Source organism: Podarcis erhardii, assembly GCF_964252035.2.
Source record: "Podarcis erhardii genome assembly, chromosome: 7".
NCBI classification, from domain to species: domain Eukaryota; kingdom Metazoa; phylum Chordata; class Lepidosauria; order Squamata; family Lacertidae; genus Podarcis; species Podarcis erhardii.
The window spans coordinates 77,370,380-77,391,083 of NC_138511.1; the positions used below are offsets into that span (position 1 = coordinate 77,370,380).

Below are 20,704 nucleotides of genomic sequence, written 5' to 3' on the forward strand. Positions count from 1 at the left end.
AGAGGCCACAAGAAATGACAGGAAACACTGCAAAATTGGGCAACGGTAGACGCAGATCAAGGAGGGGAAATGAAGTCTTTCTTCACACAAGTGTGTAATGGAATTTGCCACCATGAGACGCAGCAGTTTAGTGTTCAATTCCTCCTCATTCAGGCCACCGACAGTTTAGAGAACTGTTAGTCAGCTTTTAACGCCTTTGCAGATTACAGCTGTGTACACAATATATAATTAAAGCACATTGAGAGAACATTCTTTCTCCTCAAAGAATTCTGGGCACTGTAGTTAGTAAGAGTTGCTGGGAATGGTAGCTCAGTGGGGAGTAAACTACAGTGCCCAGAAGTCTGTGCAGGTAAGGATGTGTTTTGAATATGCTTTATAGGTACAGTCACAGAACTGTGCAGTTGTAAGAGACTCCAAGGGTTATCTAGTCCAAACCCTTTGCAGTTGCAGGAATCACAGCTAAAGAATCCATGACAGACGGCCATCCAACCTCTGCTTTAAAACCTCTAAGGAATGAGAGTCCGCCACCTTCCAAGGAAGTCCGTCCCACTGTCCAATAGCTCTTACCATCAGAAAGTTCTTCCTAATGTTTAGTTGGAATCTCCTTTCTTGTACAGTGGATGAGAGGTTGATACTGTCATCGTTTATTGCATTCGCCTGCTGCTTTATACAGAAGGAAAAGTCCCAAAGTGACTTGAAAGTCTTGAAGCGACAATATGAAATGCAACAAATAAAAGCAATTCAAAACCAGAAAATTGAATACAAAATATACTGATCCAATAACATATTAGTAAGTGCAAGTCTTACCCACTTCGCTAAAAGGTGAGCAGCAACGTAAGAAGCTAATGCGATTACCAAGGGCCTGAGTGAATAAAAAGGTGCCAGGCGTGTCTCCTTGGGGGAGAGCATTCAAGAGACAGCGGAGCCACCACTGAAAAGACCTATTTTCATTCACCTTCTGCACCTTCCTCAGGTGGGGTCTACAGAGAAGGCCTCTGATGAATATGGCAGGGTCTGGTCTGGATAAAAATTCGGACAATCTTATCTGCATGGATTATTTTCTGATCGTCATATATATATATAAAAAATGCTACACACATTCTATGCATTAATACTCATAAAGTTACCAGTACAGAAACAGAAACGTACAGTACATAGAACAGTAAAAAAATAAGCCTTTAAAATGTACAAACTTTGGATTCAAATGCACCATAGCTTTAAAGCAGGATCATGCCACTTTAAACAGTCATGGCTTCCCCCAAAGAATCCTGGGAAGTGTAGTCTTTCAGGGTGCTGAGAGTTTTAGGAGACCCCTTACTCCCCTCACTGAGTTACAATTCCCAGAGGTTCCTGGGAAATGGTTTTGGTTGTTAAACCACTCTGGGAATTGTAGCTCTGTAGGGGGAATAGGGGTGAACTGCCAACTCTCAGCACCCTTAACAAACTACAGTTGCCAGGATTCTTTGGGGGAAGCCATGATTCTTTGACTGTTTAAAGTGGCATGGTACTGCCTTAAAGGTATAATGCAGATGGGTGGGGTCTTGGTTTGTCCCTCTGGGGCAGGGGTTCTCAACCTGTGGGTCCCCAGATGTTGTTGGACTACAACTCCCATCATCCCTGAGCTCTGGCCTTGCTAGCTAGGGGTGTTGGGAGTTGTAGTTCAACAATATCTAGGGACCCACAGGTTGAGAAAGGCTGCTCTGGGGTTTCCATAGAGCCAGCAAACAAGCACAAGAAATCTCCAACTGTAACTAGATAATTAAGACTGTCCCTTTTACCAGCTGCCTAAATTCTGTGTTTCTGCAATACTACACCCTGCAGGATAGTTCTAGAGTAAATAATATTAGCTTCGCATATCTTAGAGGTAAGATTTGTACTTTGATATGCAGGCCATCCCAGTGAACAGCTTACAAAACAGCATAGACCTCGGTTGCCTCCAAGTGCCGAGCCACCATTTTGCTTCATGTTATTCCCAACCCGCCATCCCAAAACCACTGTTTTGTACTTGGCTGTGAATGTGGGGTGGGGAGGGAAGACTCAAGGATCAGAGTGGAGAAAAGACTAAAGCAGGGTTTTGCAAACTTGTGTCTCCAGCTGCTGTTGGACTACAACTCCCATCATCCCTAGCTAGCCGGACCAGTGGTTAGGGATCATGGGAACTGTAGTCCAACAACAGCTGGAGACACAAGTTTGTGAAACCCTGACCTACAGTTTCCCCCTTCTGCTCTAGACAAGGTGACACTCTATCTCCAAACTGGATTTGCTCTTGGTTAACACCTGCGCTGAGGTCTCGCTGAAAGCATTCTCAAACGCTGCAAGGACCGACGTCCTCAGCTTCTCCCTGAAGTCGTGCCCTACGAAGACATACAGGAAAGGGTTTAGGCAGCTGTTGACGTAGGCCAGACCTGAGGCCAAAGGTACCCCCACCACCAGAACGGTCTGCAGCCAGGGCGTTACTGTGGTGACCGACATCTCCAGGAAGGAGAAGACGTGATAGGGGAACCAGCAAATGAAGAAGGCCAAGACAACTGCCACCATGATCTTGAAGGGTCTGCCTGAGCGTGTGAGGCGGCTGCCCTTCAGCCTGGCCGTGATGATGCCGTAACAGAACAAGATGATGGTGAACGGCACCAGGAACCCAACCACAAAGCGGGTCATCACCATGGCTCGGTGACGATCCTCTCCCAGCTTGGCAACCTCCTCCGAGTCCAGGTCATCCGACAAGGCAAAGTTGTTGTAGCAGTGGGTGGTATTCTCCTCGCCGGAAGAGCTCCTGGTGTCCCGGAAGAAAAAGTATGGGGAGCTGAGAGCCATGGCTGCTAACCAGATGCCCAACGCCACCATAGAAGCCAGCCGGGGCGTGCGGTAGTTCTGGGCCCAGACGGGACAAGCCACAGAGACGCAGCGGTCCATGCTGATGACAGTGAGTAGGAAGACGCTGGCAAACATGTTGAGGAAGGCCACGGTGGTGTTGAGCTTGCACAGAGCCTTCCCAAAAGGCCAATGGAAGCCGAGGGCTATGTAGGCCACACTCAGCGGGAGGAAGAAAGTGAAGACAAAGTCGGCCAAGGCCAAGTTGAGGAACCAGACAGTGTTGACAGTCCTCTTCATGCGAAAACCAGTGACGAAGATAACCAGACCGTTCCCTATCACCCCCAGCAGGAAGGCCACGCTGTAGAGCACCATGGAGAGCAGATGCATGGAGTCGCGGAGGCCGCTGTTGTCGTCAAAGTCAGGATAGTCCTCATAGTCTCCATAAAGGCTTTCTTGTGAGGTGGCATTGTCGGCCATTTTGGAGAAAGAGAACTTGAGCGAAATTGAGGTGAAGGGTGACCTGTGGGAAAAGGAACTATGGTTTGAAAGACATGGAGTAAGATTATACACATACTGATTGTTGAATGAGTTGGGTTAAAAAAACAATGGCCAGGCACAGATTCCACACTCTTGACCTGAAATGATTTACTCAGGCTTGTAAATGCTAGCTGCTGACTGGGTTGTTTATGATGATCGACAATCACTTCCAGAAAATTGCACAAGGAAAATCCTTTCACCCCACCCTGTTAAGTCATTGATGACTCGTGTTGGCATATTTGTTTTCCCCAGAAAACCATTTTCTGAGCCACTGCTATGGACTGCCACCATATTTCTAGACTTTTTCAGCAGCCAAGAGGACTGGCAACTTGGGGGTTGCTTTTAAAAAGCCTACTGGCATCCTCAAGAAGCCAATTTTTCAATCAAGCATTAGACCATGTCCACATTTGCCCAGAATCCTGTAGGATATGCACACTGCTTTATTAACTAACTTCTGAACAGGGGTTGAAAATAAGGACAGAAACTGCATACAACAGCCATGTGCAATTGGTCCACAATGGGTTTTTATCTGCTTCTGCTTCTTTCTTTTTTTACAAAAGGCAGCCTCAGAGGAGGGACAGTTCTACATATTTGTTGGCGGCAAGATGCTGTAAGTGGCACCCCTCCCTGGACCTGCCCATTTCATTACTACTGCCCATTTATTTCACATCACCTTTTAGGCAAAGCAAGTGGAAGCTAAGAAGGAAGAGAGGCGTTCAGTTTTACCTAATTTGTGGTTCTCAATATGATACACCAGCAGCAGCCAGCAATGTGCCCTCCAGATATTGTTGGGTGACAACTCTCATTTAGTCACAATCACCATGGTCACTTGTCGGTGATGACGGGCTTCGTATTACATTCAAAAATGTGTTACAGTTGAGGAAATTGCTTGCCAAAACATGCGTGTTAGTCAAAATGTGTGAGTTTAGGACAAATCCACACGAAAACGTTGTTGAATTTTCATGAGGATTCTTTTAAAAAATCCAGAAATTGCTGCAGAAGAATGGTAAACTGAATTTAAGATTGGAAAAACGAGAGGCTGAGAAACCGAAAAGGACAGGTCTGCCCTATCTCTAGGGGAGGCTGTTTCCCCTTCTATCACAGCTTCATGCTAAGAGGGGTACAATCAACATGTCCCCACAGCAAGGCAGAGCAAGTCCTAGGGGCTCTGGGCGTTGGCAGCAACCCACTTCCTCGAGTATAAGAAGAGTTTGGATTTGATATCCCGCTTTATCACTACTCAAAGGAGTCTCAAAGCAGCTAACAATCTCCTTTCCCTTCCTCCCCCACAACAAACACTCTGTGAGGTGAGTGGGGCTGAGAGACTTCAAAGAAGTGTGACTGGCCCAAGGTCACCCAGCAGCTGCATGTGGAGGAGCGGGGAAGTGAACCCGGTTCCCCAGATTATGAGTCTACTGCTCTTAACCACTACACCACACTGGCACCACACTAAGCCTTGTTGGGTACCCAAGAATCCTGATGCTGGACACTTGCCCTTCCCCAGAGGCTACAAACTCAAAATGGAAATCCTGCATCTGGGGATGCAGATGCCATTTTCCATTTTTTTAAAAGCCCAGCTAAAAAAATGTTTTTGGCCCTGCAAGGAAAAGCTACGGGTTCCTAACACATTTAACATTTTCAAAACTGTTTTTTTTTCCTGTTTGCTCTTCCCAGTGTTTGGGATTTATCCAAAAGCTAGAGGATTTGGCACAGATCCCAGAGAAGGAAGATGAAAAATGCCACAAGCAGCTATACACCGTTTAGCCACTAAGTGGAAGTAGAGATTTAAACTAGCAGCAAGTTTCTCTCCAACTTCTGAGACCTGCGAGTGCTGCACACCTCCCTAGCATCTGCCTTGCGCTTTCCAACAAAGCTGGGTATCCTGCCGGAACCAGTTTCACTTTCAGGAGAAAGATCCAAAGGGAGCTGTCATTTTGTAAAGGTGCTGGCAATTCTTTTCTCCAGAGTCCTAACCTTACAAGTCCTTGGGACTGAAATGAGATTGAAAGCAAGGCTTGTTTGTAATTGGATACACTCCTTTCACCTAAAGCAATGTTCTCTGACTGAAGAGGCAGACTAAGGCCCGGGGGCCAAATCCGGCCCAATCGCCTTCTCAATCCGCCCGCGGACGGTCCGGGGATCAGCATGTTTTTACATGAGTAGAATGTGCCCTTTTATTTAAACTGCATCTCTGGGTTATTTGTGGGGCATAGGAATTCATTCATTTCCCCCCCCCCTCAAAATATAGTCCGGCCCCCCACAAGGTCTGAGGGATAGTGGACCGCCCCCTGCTGAAAAAGTTTGCTGACCCCTGCTCTAACCTATGGGTGGGGTAATGTGGGACTTACAGCTCCCATCAGCCCCAGTCAGGGCTCCTGTTCCTTTAATACTTGTGTCAATGGGGGAGCTTCAGCAAGTGTATCTCTGTAAGCACAACTCTTAAAGGTGCAGGAGCTGTGTCCCATTCATTTATTTCAGCTAAGGTTGGGCAAATTGATCAATTTCAGGTTTTTCGTTGTTTCCAAAATTCTGTTCTCCACATTTCACCAATTTCCATTTTCGAGGCGAAGGGGAACCCTCAGGAAAATTTGCCAACATTTTAGTGTGAATTTCTCCTAATACTGTACACACATTTGTATGCAATTTTGACTAATGCACGAACTTTTGCAAAGCAATTTCCCCCTCTCCAATATAATGCAGTACACTTTACCCCAATATATGCATCTTTGCAGACATTACTTGGCTGAAGAACTGCACTGCAGTTTTAGAGCTTTAGCAGGCACATGTGCTGCCCATGAGTAATTTTTTTGTTGCCATAGCCACCCTTAGGTTGGTCTGGTTGCTATAAGTCTGGCTCTCAATCCAAAGCCCTTCCTTAAACGGGCTGACTGAGAAGTCAGTGATGGTGAAGCTGAAGTGGGGGGGGGGGTGGAATACAAAGGCTACCTCACCTCCGTCAATGGCTACATGAACATGCAGCTTTCAAATACAGAAGAATATATTGATGGTGCATTATCTGGGCACCTTGGTGAAGTTCTGATAAGGTGCAATAATGTCCTTTAAATAAGGGGTGAAGAAGAAGAAGAAGAAGAAGAAGAAGAAGAAGAAGAAGAAGAAGAAGAAGAAGAGAGAATAACTATTTTGGGGGGAAGTTGTTGTTTTTTAACTGTAAGAAGAAATTTAGTTGTCCGGTTTTGTTGGTTTGCTTTTCAAAGGTTTTGTCAAGTAACATTTTTTATGGCCAAAAAATAAACATTGTCACTGAAGAAAAATTACCACTATGGAAGAAAAATAAACATACTATTTCTGACAGAAAAGAAAAGAAAAGAAAAGAAAAGAAAAGAAAAGAAAAGAAAAGAAAAGAAAAGAAAAGAGTATACATTTCAAAGGATGGCTGTGTTTCAGTTCACTTATTGTTTCAGAATGTGCTAATTAGGTGGGTACACCTTTACATTTCAACTGAATCAAATTTCTCCTCCACCCCTAGTTTCAAAGGGGCTTGCTGAAAACTTCAATGTACATAGATTTTCCTCTGGAAAAAAAAAGGACAAGAACAGCAGAGGAACACTTGGTTCAGAGCCACAGCCCCCAAAATATCATCTTTAGCCGCAGAAAAATGATTTGTTTTGCACATGTCTTGCAGGACTTCACATTTCTTTTTCTTTCTTTCTTTTTTTGGTCTGTTAGCGCACCAGATGCCATGCAATTAGAAACTTTCCTTTGGCCAAGTCCAAAACTGCACTGCATCTGTCGTGGTTGGGGTGTTCTATGGATTGCATAGTCCAAGTGATCATTTTACGAGGTTCTCTCCAAATTTATTTTATTCATATGTTTATTTAAAATATTTTTAGGATGCCTTTCTGGGCAAATGCCAGTCCAAAGTGGCTTAAAGACAAAAGCAACAACTGAGGAATAGAATAATAATAACACAAAAATATGCCCTAGTTGTAGGTGTTGGAAGGTTTGAAGGACTGGTGGGTCAGAGAAAGCGGAGAGGGAAAACAGGGCAGGGCAACATCCAAAGATGATCATGTAAGGGTTGTAAACATGGTGCCCATTGTAGAATCATAGAACTGCTGAGTTGAAAGGGAACACGAGGGACATCTAGTCCAACCCATGCAATGCAGAAATATTTTGCCCAGCATGGGGCTCGAACCCATAACCCTGAGATTAAGAGTCTCATGCTATACCGACTGAGCTATCCCATATACTGGGTTTGGGTAGGGCAGATGTCACGGACTCCAACTTCCATCATCCCTGATCATTGGCTGGGCAGGTTGGGGCTGATGGGAGTCACAAACCAGAATCTGTGGAGAGTACTGGCAACCCCTGCTGTTATCCATCTATGTCCCTGGAAGAATGCTCATAGCTACAGGGTTGCACCATCAAGAAAAAGAAAGAAGCCAGCAGGTGTGGTTTGCCCTGCCCTGCCCTACAGAAACGAACAGAATTATAGCAGAGGCAGACAGAGTTAGGATGATCAGATATCCTACTTTACAAATGACAGTCCTCTGTTGAAACCAGGCCAGTGGTACCTCAATACAGTGGTACCTCTGGTTACGTACTTAATTCGTTCCGGAGGTCCGTTCTTAACCTGAAACTGTTCTTAACCTGAAGCACCACTTTAGCTAATGGGGCCTCCTGCGGCTGCCGCACCCCGGAAGCCTGATTTCTATTCTCACCCTGAAGCAAAGTTCTTAACCTGAGGTACTATTTCTGGGTTAGCAGAGTCTGTAACTTGAAGCGTATGTAGCCCGAGGTACCACTGTAACGCTAAGTGCATCTGTTATGCTTTAATTTTCCCCCACAGATTTTTTTATTTTTAGAGTAGTTTAAAAAAAAAAAAAAGCATGCATTCTGCTTCCACAAAGCAAACCTACATTTATTTTGCATTCAGAAAAATTACAGACAAATGGCATCAATAATAGACTTCTGACTTATTACAGATGGAGCTTGGGAAATGCAACTGTGCCAGCCCCTAGAACAGAGATGGGGAAGCTGTTCCCCCCCCCCGACCTTTTTGGACTGAATTCCCCCATCATCCATGACCACACTAGTGGCAACTGATTGGAGTCCAATAACACAGGAAAGGTGACAGCTTCCCTACTCCTGCACTAGAATCTCAGGCTATGGCCAGGAAGACCTGGGTTTAGGACTGCATGACTCTCACTGGGGGACCCTGACTTGGTCAGCTTGCACTTTTGCCAAACCTCCCTTGCAGGGTTGTTGTGAAGGTAATAAGGAAGGGAGCTGTGTGCTGCCAACTTGCAGTGCCCCCACAAAACACAGACTGCTCTCAAGGCAGATCCCACTTCCCTGCCTTCTTAGGTAAAGGTAAAGGGACCCCTGACCGTTAGGTCCAGTAGCGGACGACTCTGGGGTTGTGGCGCTCATCTCGCTTTATTGGACGAGGGAGCCTGCGTACAGCTTCCGGGTCATGTGGCCAGCATGACTAAGCCGCTTCTGGAGAACCAGAGCAGTGCATGGAAACGCCGTTTACTTTCCCGCCAGAGTGGTACCTATTTATCTACTTGCACTTTGACATGCTTTCAAACTGCTAGGTTGGCAGGAGCAGGGACCGAGCAACGGGAGCTCACCCCCTCATGGAGATTCGAACCGCTGACCTTCTGATTGGCAAGCCCTAGGCTCTGTGGTTTAGACCACAGTGCCACCCGCATCCCTGCCTTCTTATCTACACCCAATCCAGGGGGTGGCATTGCCGGCCAGCTTCCTCCCCCTTAGCCTCGGTCTTGTCCAGTGTTTTGCACCTCAGCATGGAAGAGGATGGAGATGAAAAGTAGAATTAATTGGCTCCACCAGCCATTAGCTCTGGCTCCACATACTGTTAGGCTTCTGTTTCTGGCCCTACCATTCTCCAATGCACACCACCCACCACTGCATGCTGCAATGAGAAGGAAGGAACAAACAAACAAACAAAGGAGGTGCAATAACAATCTATAAACTTCCTGAATGGGTGTTCAAACCCTACATACCACCCCACCAACGATGCTACTGAAGGGAAATTATATCAGCCTTACCTTTGAGCCCTTATCTCCCTAAATCTTTCAGCTTTTCTCACCTTCCTGGCCTCCGTACCTCTGGTTCTGGGGCTCTTCGGGGACCTTCTGTCTGTCTCTGAGCTCTCTGAGAGCCTCTGGTCCCTCGCAGGCTAGAGAGACTCACAGGTTGGGTGTGTGCATTCCTAGGGAGATGGAGAGTCCGGACGTGTGGCTTGAGGGATCGTCCATTACCCGCAAACCATTGCTCAATCACATTACTTTGGCAGCCTGCAGAGAGCTGGCACTGGAATCGCAGCAGGGGCAGGCTTAACCCTTTAACCCCTGGGCTAAACAACGGCTCGGCGCAGCACTGACGTTCCTCACAGCCCACCTCAAACATACCACGCCGGTATTGGGAAAGTCTCGGCACTCCAGAACAGGAGCTAGTATTATATCAATCATCCAGCCCAGTTAATTGCTTCCAGAGGGTGAGGTGAGCTAGAGGTCATAGCCCATACCTAGCGTAAAGTTCCCTTCCCAAACGATCACCTTTCAGGCAAAGGTCCCAGAGTAAAACTCAGATTTGTTTGGTTGGGAGAGCTCAGTTCTCAACTTCAGCTTGCAGAAACAAAGTAAATTTCAAAAGTAAAAAAAATAAAAGCAGTGTTAGGGTTATTGAATGGATTTTAATAAGTACTGGATTGATCTCAAGGAGTTTGCTTGTGGATGCTAGGACTTCCTCTGTGTCAAAGTTTGGCATAGCTTAGTTTCAACTTTAAAAAAGGTACGTGTTATATACTTGGATCCTAGAATGCAACAACTGATTGGCTTGCAGGTAAAGACCAATCAAGCTCCAGGAGGAAGTTAATCAGCTTATTAGGCCGATAGGATCGTAGAATGCAACAACTGATTGGCCTGCATTAAAAGACCAATCAGGCTCAAGGGGGGAAGCAGAATCAGCCAATCAGATGGAACTCATTGTGTAAATAATGTATATAAAAGCCTGAGGTTTGAGGGGCAATTCAATCCCTGTTTTACAAGGTGCAATAAAGAGCATGAAATCACTACAAGACTTCAAATATATTTCAGTATGTGTCCCACCGAAGGAGGGAGGTAGACCAGGGCAACAGATAGTTCTTGGGTTTCTAGAGATGATGACTCATGCTTCTTCCCAGAAGGTCCTGGCACAAACTGATCCCGCACATCACCTAACAGAATGCCTGCTTTCCATTCCCACATTCTGCCTTGAAGTTACAGGCTCAGGCGTTATCATCAGCCTTGTTTCTTCTCTCTATTTTCCCTCCATTGTTGACCATCTAGCCTAGCAGTGGGGAGCCTCCAACCCACAGTCTGAATTAGGCCCACGGGACCATTTGCCCCAAATGACACTCGCTTGCCCCATACCTAGGAATGGGGGTGAAGTTCAGTTTGCATTTAAAGTCAATGCTACCTAATTCACACTTTCTGAAATGCCAACCCAAACCCAAACATCCTTCAGAAGTCGCCCTTCTCTGAATTTTGCAATGCAGTTCTCCAGCCAGGAAACAGGTGCAAAAAAAGAAGAAGAAGCATATGCTGGGGTAAAGAGTGCATAAAAATGCAAATATTGGTGAAAATGACCAAAGAGATGCATTGTATTAGGGGACGTTGCTTTGCAAAGATGTGTCCATTAGGGGAAATGCACGCCAAAATGCTGACAAATATTTATTTTTAAATATATATATTTAAAAACGCCAACAGATTTGGGAAAATGCAGAGAAATGAAGTTAAAATTGGAAGGATGAGAAACTGAAATTGATAGGCCTGCCTATCACTACCCACAACTGATCTCAAAGGGAGCCTTCAAATGTACCAATCCCTGCCCAAAGTGAGATAGATATATAGATACAGTGGTACCTCGGGTTAAGAACTTAATTCTTTCTGGAAGTGTGTTCTTAACCTGAAATTGTTCTTAACCTGAGGTACCACTTTAGCTAATAGGGCCTTCTCAACCTGAAGCAAAGTTCTTAACCCGAGGTACTATTTCTAGGTTAGCAGAGTCTGTAACTTGAAGCGTCTGTAACCCGAGGTACCACTATGTAGATGATGTAGATGTAGATGTAGATGTAGATGTAGATGTAGATGTAGATGTAGAATCTCAGCTGATTGGTGCTAACTACAACCCCTACTGGAATCAAGACCCCCCTGAGTGCAGCCAGACCCTGTAGAAAGTGGGAAACGCAATCAGTGCCAATCAGTTGAACAGCACTTGACTGCAGCTCCCATTGTGATGGACTGCAGGGATCGTCCTTTGAAGCTCCATGAGTTCAAACTGGGCTGCAAAGAAAGGAAGGAAAGGAATCGGGAGCACACTTGGAATATTCTCCCAACTCTTTCCTTTGAAGCCGGTCCTCCTGACGTCACGGTGACCCACGAGGGCAGGGCTGCTCAGAATCTACCCTGCCAGCTGGATCTTTTCCTTCGCCCCTGACGCAGAACTCTCCTGGAGAACTCCAAAAATTGCACTCTTATCTTTTTGACTGTATTTTGGCTGGCCTAATAGAAGTATTGCTCTAATATGGGGTTTGGAATTTTACTTGCGGCCCAACGCAAAGAGATGGTTGAATAATAATCAGTCTTATTACTCTTCCATGCCAGTTTTGCATGTGTCAATTTCCACCCTATTTTTACATTAACCTGCTATTTAAAAAAACCAACATATCAATACAAAGCTTCGTATTTAAATGCAGCCATGACTGTTTAAAGAGGAATGATACTGCTTTAAATGTATAGTGCAGATGAGTAGGAGTAGTAGTAGTAATTTATTTATTTATTTATACTCCACCCATCTGGCTGGGTTTCCCCAGCCACTCTGGGCAGCTTCCAACAAAATATTAAAATACAATAGTCTGTCAAACATTAAAAGTTTCCCTAAACATGGAATCCCTCCTAATATGCACATTTTTAATGCACTTTTTCCTAATGTTCACTTTTTTGCAAGCTATTTCCCCTAATGGAAATGGTTTCGACGTATAAATTTGTTTTAATTGCTTTAATTATGAGATTGTTTTACACATGTTTTACTCTAGTCATTTTTACAGCTAAATCACTTTGGGATGTTTCATAGGAAGTGATTCACAAATGGAATGCAATAATATAATGCTTTCGTGGATGTTTCCTTTACTGATAAATGCAATTCCATGCACAATTGACCCTAACCTGCTCATTCTTATACACATTCTCTTGCTTAGAGATCTGCATCACAAAAGTACGAATTTTGCAGGGCATTAAAATTCAAGCCAAACTGAATTCATTCCCTATCCCTAGTATGTTCCCAGCTGAAACAAAATTGCTTATGCTAGTGGCCAAATGATGGGCATAACACCTGCAGTGGACCTGGGCAACTGCAATAGCTACTTTTGTAATGAAGCAGGCAATCCTATAGACAAGAAGCTGGTGTAAGTTAAGCAGGCATAAAGTACATCAGATCAAAAATCCATTCACTGCTGGGTGAGTCCCCCTAAGTCTGTCAGAGGGAAAACAAGCCTTCAAAATAGTGTTAGAGTTACACCACCTTTTCACCGGCTTAGCAGGTCATGTGACTGAGCTAAACAGGTTCAGGATCCAGCCTAAGTCCCTCCTCTATGGTCCCAAAATGCCATGCCCCTGCAACACCCAATTTTCAGAGCTTAGATGGGGAATATATGTTGGTGCATCTCCATTCAAGCTGAGGGTGGGGCATTAAAGCTAGCATAGCCCCGCTGCACAGGAAGATCCCAGCTGTACTGGAGATCCATGGGATCCTCACCCCACTCAACCCAGTGGATATTGCTTTAAGATTGGTGCATGCTCCAGTTATCTCCCGCTTGGACTACTACTGCAATGCACTCTACATGGGGCTACCTTTGAAGGTGACCTGGAAACTGCAACTAATCCAGAATGCAGCAGCTAGACTGGGAGTGGCCGCCGGGACCATATAACACTGGTCCTAAAAGATCTTCACTGGTTCCCAGTACGTTTCCGAGCACATTTCAAAGTGTTGGTGCTGACCTTTAAAGCCCTAAATGGCCTTGGTCCAGTATACCTGAAGGAGCGTCTCCAGCCCCATCATTCAGCTCGGACACTGAGGTCCAGCTCTGAGGGCCTTCTGGCAGTACCCTCACTGTGAGAAGTGAGGTTACAGGCAACCAGGCAGAGGGCCTTCTTGGTAGTGGCACCCATCTTGTGGAATGCCCTCCCATCAGATGTCAAGGAAATAAACAACTACATTGGTACCTCGGGTTAAGAACTTTATTCGTTCCAGCGGTCCGTTCTTAACCTGAAACTGTTCTTAACCTGAGGTACCACTTTAGCTAATGGGGCCTCCTGCTGCCGCTGTGCCGCTGCGCCGCGATTTCTGTTCTCATCCTGAAGCAAAGTTCTTAACCCGAGGTACTATTTCTGGGTTAGCAGAGTCTGTAACCTGAAGCGTCTGTAACCCGAGGTACCACTGTATCTGACTTTTAGAAGACACCTGAAGGCAGCCCTGTTTAGGGAACTTTTTAATGTTTGATGTTTTATTGTGCTTTTAATATTCTGTTGGGAACTGCCCAGAGTGGCTGGGGAGGCCCAGCCAGATAGGTGGGGTATTATTATTATTATTATTATTATTATTATTATTATTATCATTGTCATTATCATTATCATTATCATTATCATTATCATTATCATTAAGATTGCTCCCCTGGGGGGGAAATCACAAGATTTCTTTTTCTAGAAACAGGTGTACATGTCCTCTCCTCCTTCAAATTTATACATTAAAATGAAATGAAAGAGGAGAAAACCTTCCAAAATGGTAATTTCAGCATCAGCTTCCCGAAAATGCCATGCAGAATTCGCAGGCTCTTATCCCCAGCCCCAGGAAGACAGCAACGCCTGGCGGCTAGAGCTGGGGCTGGTTGCCAGGACACGGGCCCACTCACAAACAAGGCAAACAGAGCGGCCGCAATCTCAGAGCATTTCTGACCACAAGCCACAGCTGTGACAAAGCCAGGCTTCCCATGGGCAAAGTGGCAAGCAACACCCATTTGAGGCTCCGTGGCCAGAATGGCTCAGGCATTACGATCAGTTGTGGGGTTGCTGGTTTTTTTGTTTTGTTTTGTTGAAGTGGGGAAAAATCCATCATTAAGAAAATAAAGCCCAGACATATATAACCTCCCGCAATTTGCTGTGCCCAAGGAAGTTCCCGGACTTTCAGAATCAGCCCTGCGCTCTAGGATAAACAGTGAAGCCACCAGTTACTTACTGAGTTCTCATCCCCAAGCCCAGACAGCTGGATTTTCACTAGGGAAACAGAGGGTGGTAGATGGGTAATGGAGAGTCATCCCAAACTAATATTGTTCTAACCCAGTTTATCGGGGGTGTTGTGGGACCTCAAGGAATGGAAAGGGGGGAAGCTGGGAGATGAGCAGAGGAGAGCAAAAGCTGAGGGTGGGAAAGGACAAGAGAGCTACCCTTCAAAGACAGTGTGGAGTAGTGGTTAGAGTGCTGGGCTCGGATCTGGGAGACCAGGGTTCAAATCCTCACTCAGCCCCAAAGCCCGCTGGGTGGCTTTCAGACGGTCACTGTCTCTCAGCCTAGCCTGCCTCACATGGTTGTGAAGATAGAATGGAGAGGAGGGAAAACCAAATTTGCCTCGTTGAGAAAAGAGGGGCGGGGATATAAATGTAATGAATATTTTTTTAAAGGGCATTTTGACGTTCTCTGCAAGTCTGCAAAAGCTGCTACCCTATAACAATTATTAGGTCAGTCAGCCATAATTATAATACATGATGACGCCACTAAAAGCATTGCATTGATTAATTCATATTGGGATGCCTGCTAATTGCTTCTTAGCCCCTCCATTTCTTATATTCTGTATTGCACAGCACCATCACAGTGTAATACCTTTCTTATTTTCTGTCTCGTTTAAAATAAAATTTTAGACGTTTATTTATTTATTTATTTACTTGTTGAAAAGCCTAAAAGGACAAAGAGCCGTCTTTGAGCGTAGAAAAACTTCCCAGAGGGGTCGCTCAGAAGCACATCTCACTCGCCATAGGTCAGCGGCTGCTGGCATACCTATTTTAAAGGCATCGCAGACAGGCGCAGACTGAGATTGCATTGCAGGCTGCAGGGGGAAATTGAAGCAAGCATTTGCCCAGATTCCAGAGATTAATCTGGGTGAGTCTGTGAAGCAAAATAACAAACACAAAGGAGTCCCCTAGCACATTAAGAGATTAACAAAAGCATTTCAGCCAAAAACTTTACGTGGACCGTTGCCCACTTCACCAGATGTATCAAGTGTGATTCTAGGTTGATGCACACACAGAAGAAGGTTATTACGCAGCGAGACCAGATGGCCCAGTGGTGTAACTCTTCTCGCTGGACCGCCTTTTCATTTGTGTGCCTGAGGTACCACTGTATTTTCATTGAAAAATGTTGGAGGGTATGGAGTTATCCAACCCCTGAGCTGTCTGAAGGCAATCCTGTACAGTGGTACCTCGGGTTAAGTACTTAATTCATTCCAGAGGTCTGTACTTAACCTGAAACTGTTCTTAACATGAAGCACCACTTTAGCTAATGGGGCCTCCCACTGCTGCCGCGCCACTGGAGCACGATTTCTGTTCTCATCCTGAAGCAAAGTTCTTAACCTGAAGCACTATTTCTGGGTTGGCGGAGTCTGTAACCTGAAGCGTATGTAACCTGAAGCGTATGTAATCCTAGGTACCACTGTATAGTGAATATTTTTTAAAAAATAAAAATGTTTCATGTTTTATTATGTTTTTTTATGTACTGGAAGCTGCCCAGAGTGGCTGGGGCGACCCAGTAAGATGTGTGAGGTATAAATATTAAAATTATCGTCGTGGAATGGGAGAAATGTTGGAGGGTATGGCAGTAGATAAATGAAATAAATAAATAAATACCTTATTTGCCGAGTGAGGCCATAGGGTACCCCACCACCACCACCACCACTTCCTGAATACCTGGTCTGGACTCCACAAAAGTTGTTTTTGCTGCTGCAGTAACAAAACCAAAGTCTCTATGCTGCCATTACTGGCACAAACCATAATTAGAGGGCTTTAGTGCTGAGAAGACAGAAGGCAGGGAAAATAAACCAGTCCTCCCCCTTCGCTGCTGACAATCCTAAATTAAAACCTCTTACGAGCACGGCTTCCTCAAATAGTGTCCCTGTGTTCAAGCGGGCCTGATCCCCAGGTAGGCATTACCTAGGTATTCAGCCTGCTGCTGCAGTCCTGTACCCACTTACCTGAAAGCAAACTCTGGAGAAATCAATGGGTCTTCTTTCTGAGCAGACACACATAAGATTGCATGGTTAGCGCGCTATATTCCAACAAGTCTCAGGGAGGCAACAGCCCAGACAGCAGCCTAAATACCAACATCCCTTAGCTCAACTGTACAGCGATGGTTATTTATATGACCATTTTTCCAGATTTCTGCAAGCTGCGGTTGGCTCCCTCCCTGCAAATTAAAACTGAAGGCACGCTTCGGTCTTACACCTGTAATGGTTTTCATTGCCCAGGGGGTGGAACAGTGAACCCCACCTGCTTGCAGGGGACACCCGTCCCCCATATTGCTGCATGACTCATTGGAACGGGTGTGTCTCCTCTGAAGTTTAAACTACGTATTACAGAGAGTTCTGTGATTCTTTACTTCTTTCTTTAACCCCCAACGGGCCAGGGCAGACTGTGTCTGAGTTGAAGGATGGAGAGACATGGAACAGAGAAAGCTCATAGTTTGGGAATTATTTCTGTTAGGCAATTTATGGCGCAGCAATGTGTTTGGCAATGGTCTGCAATTACTATGCCCTGAAGACAGGCCGTTCTCTAGTACCTGCTAACCAGAGGCAAGACCTGATCCTGACTCAGCCTGCTGGCTCAGGTGCCTTCATTGTGAAGTTGGTGTATTCCCTGGCATGGTATATATTCTCTGTATTTAATCATTCAGCCCAGATATTGAGGCATTCTGGCAGTTCCCTACCTGCGAGAAGTGAGGTTACAGGGAACTAGGCAGATGGCCTTCTCGGTAGTGGCACCTACCCTGTGGAACACCCTCCCATCAGATGTCAATGAAATAAACAACTATCTGACTAACAAAGACATCTGAAGGCAGCCCAGTTTAGGGAGGTTTTTAATGTTTTAAGTTTTATTCTGTTTTTAGTCCTTTGTTGGGAGCCACCCAAAGTGGCTCAGGAAACACAGCCAGGTGGGTAAGATATAAATAATCAAATTATTATTATTATTGTGTTGAATTGCCAGTGACTTTGTTTGTTTATAGGGCGGGGTGGAGGGTTTTGTTTTGTTTTGTTTTGTTTTGAGTTTGCAGATTTCATCAGCATGCTTTTCTAAAATATATATGTTGTTTTATGCAAGTCACTTTGGGGTGCACTTGTTTCCATTGATCGAGCAATCAATTTAGTTAAAATAAATAGAGAAGAGGGTGGAACTCTGGAAGCAAACCTTGGGATGAGAATAGCAGTGCTGCAAAGCCTGCCCATATTTTCATTTGTGGAACATCAGAGGCATGCCTTAGGGCCGGATGACACATTTCCTGAGCTGCAGCAACAAGTCCTCATGGCCTAAGAGGAGGGGAGGATGTGGTTGACCCCAAACTGGCTATGGCTGAACATCAAGGGCCTGAGGAGTTCCAACAGGGCTCACCCTGGATCCAGCTCAGTTTGCAGCGATGCTGCTGTGTCTCAGCCTCTTCCTCCCTCACTCCCTCTCTCACACGCTTGCCAATACTAACCGCTAAGTCTTACTAACCTGAACTTGCTGCCTGGAAGCAGAAATTTAGTCCAAGCAGATTCATGACCGTGGCCACATTCACACCATGCATTTAGAAGACTATGATACCACTTCAAAGAGTCATGGCTTCCCGCAAAGAATTCTGGGAGCTCTGCTTAGAGTCATTGGAAGACTTCATCTGCCATTCTTCTCTGGTCAGAACTTTATCTTCTTTCCAGAAGAAGTTAATGGACTATGCTGAAATGGCTAAAATGACCGGAAGAGTCAGAAATCAGGAAGACCACAATTTTAACAAGGAGTGGGAAATCTTAAACTGAAATCCTTAGTAGGATTGGAGTATCACTTGTAGCTTAAGGGTGGATTTTGGACACAGTGGAGATGTAAATGATTTGGATCATCATAAAAGATGTGGGAGGATATGATTAAAAATAGGACCCACAAAGGGGAAGATGGAAGTCCAGGAGATTCCTCGGAATCTTGTTTTTACGATTTGTTTGAGATATCTCTGTAAAATTTTTATTTGAAAAACATACACACACACACACGAGTTGTTGGGAGATGCCTATTTATCCTAAAATGCACATTTTAATATGTGTTTTGGAACAGAGGTTTTATGCTTTTGAATTTTTTAAGTCGAGAACTTCTATCACAAAATTCACACTAGTACAAAATCCAAAGGATAAATACATTGCAATCCGCATATTATTCCTAGAAATGTGGATCAGATCAACTCGCATCAGAATTCCCAGAAATCAAATTCCTCCAGCGTCCTTACTTCCAGATAATCATGGGTGAGATTGGGTCAGATACAACTCACTCTGTGTTGAATGTTGCTATCACAGGATAGAAAAATACAACTGCTCAGGGATTCTTTTGGCTGGGGTGAGGGATCCCCTGTGGACAGGAGATAGGACACACACACAGGAGCCCTTTGCCAGATGACTAAATTCCTTCTTCCTTGGGAAAATATTGCTTAATTATCAGTCCCGGGATGTTGCAGAGGCAGAGCCATGATTAGGATCTCAGCGTGGACACACACAATTACAGCAGAGATGAGGAGAGCAATTTAAACATTTTCCCAGTGAAAAACACCCCACACCACAGCTTCTATTTGCCACAATGACAAAGCCAACACGGGGCAAATCGTGGCTGCGGGAGGGGGGCAATTTCATAAAGAAAACAAAACTGAGATAAGTGCCCTTTTCTAGCATGGTGGTCCTGATTGAAACCACTACCCCAGCCCTAACGTTAACTGGAGTGTTTGGGGTTTTTTTTAGTGGGAGAACCTATTCATTAATTGCCAGCTTCATGTCCAAAGAGTAGCTCTGTTCTGCTCCATCTTGTTTTGCTTCTGCTCAACCTATCCACAAATGAGGAGTTCCTTAGCACTTATTTTTAATATGCAATCCTGGGCTAGGCTACAACTGTGCCACACAGTCATTGCGTGACCTCAGAAGACTTCTTCTCTCTCCTCCACTGTTTTCTCCAGACGTTTGTTTCTACATTTCCTTCCTTTCTTCTCCTTGGCCTTTCCCCCCACCCCACAAATCTCTTCAAATAGCTCTCCTCCGAACACAGCTGCACCTCACAGGGTTACACCTGATTGCTATGTCTTGCTGCAAACTGAAAACACCAAACCAGTAAAGTTTCCTGCGGCATAATATTACGTTTGTACTATACAGAACGAAAGCCCTGCAAATTGAATTTTTGTAAATGGCCGTCAGGTGGCAGTCAAAGCTTAAACTAGACAGGTTTTCTGCCCTGTTCTGACAACTGAATTCATAGCCCCGAGGCAAGGGGTGAAGAATTGAGGCTGGGGAGGGAGTTGAAGAGTCAGGACTCCTGGGTCCTGAGATTCCTGGCTGTTCAAAAGAAACAGGATTCGAGCCTTGCAGGGAAAGAAAGTAGCCTGTGGGCCTTTGGCAGTGGTTCAGCACCAGGTTTCCATGGCAACTGAAGACCATGGCAGGCCTCAGATATTTCAGACCCTGCCTCATTTTAACTTCATTTCTAAGTAAGGCAGCAACCTGTTTCTGGGTCTTGAGTCTACACTAAGCACTCCCGATTCATCGGGGACAGCCGTTAGACAGCAATACACATAGATTTGTCAAACATTAGGTCCCAGGAGAAGACAATTTGGAAAATAAAAGCCATGCAGATACATTCTGTTGTGACGTGGGGTTTGTGATTTCAGCTCTCTTGACATAATATGCTGGAGTCAGTTCTCTAGTAACACTTCTTTATTAAAAGCAACAAGACTAAAACCTGAGGAGGGGAGAGCTACATTTATAGGGACAGGGAACTAGTTAGAAGGGATACATTTTGGAGGGAACAATATCAGGCAATCACAGTCCTGCCTTTTGGAGGCAACCAATAAGACAGAGGATCCAAATACAGCAGCTTAAATGAACCAATAGTAGCTGTACCCTCTGGAACCAAAAGGCAGTTACTTTACCCTAATGCAATTACAGACAATAATAATACAGATATAAAATCCTTTGACTCAATACACAACACCCCTCCCCCCCCCCAGTGAGCACAGCAGACGTAATCTCTCAGGTACTGTGGGGTCCTACAACTTCTACTTGA

The 20,704-nt window shown here is 45.0% G+C and overlaps 1 protein-coding gene across 4 annotated transcripts; it reads right to left on the minus strand.

Annotated features, from left to right (window-relative positions):
* Positions 1-1,076: 1,076 nt before the first annotated feature.
* On the minus strand, positions 1,077-17,897 carry LOC309345813 (chemerin-like receptor 1). 4 transcript variants are annotated; one of them, XM_081869213.1, is made up of 3 exons: positions 17,828-17,897; positions 16,274-16,366; positions 1,077-3,334 (listed from the first exon to the last, which is right to left on the minus strand). In XM_081869213.1, the coding sequence occupies exons 1-3, from the start codon at positions 17,863-17,865 to the stop codon at positions 2,227-2,229; spliced, it is 1,239 nt and encodes a 412-aa protein (XP_081725339.1). In that variant the 5' UTR covers positions 17,866-17,897; the 3' UTR covers positions 1,077-2,226. The 4 variants fall into 4 exon arrangements, with proteins under 4 accessions (XP_081725339.1, XP_081725341.1, XP_081725338.1 ...); XM_081869215.1 differs by lacking the exons at positions 16,274-16,366; positions 17,828-17,897 and adding an exon at positions 15,429-15,489; XM_081869212.1 differs by lacking the exons at positions 16,274-16,366; positions 17,828-17,897 and adding an exon at positions 9,431-10,100.
* Positions 17,898-20,704: the final 2,807 nt, after the last annotated feature.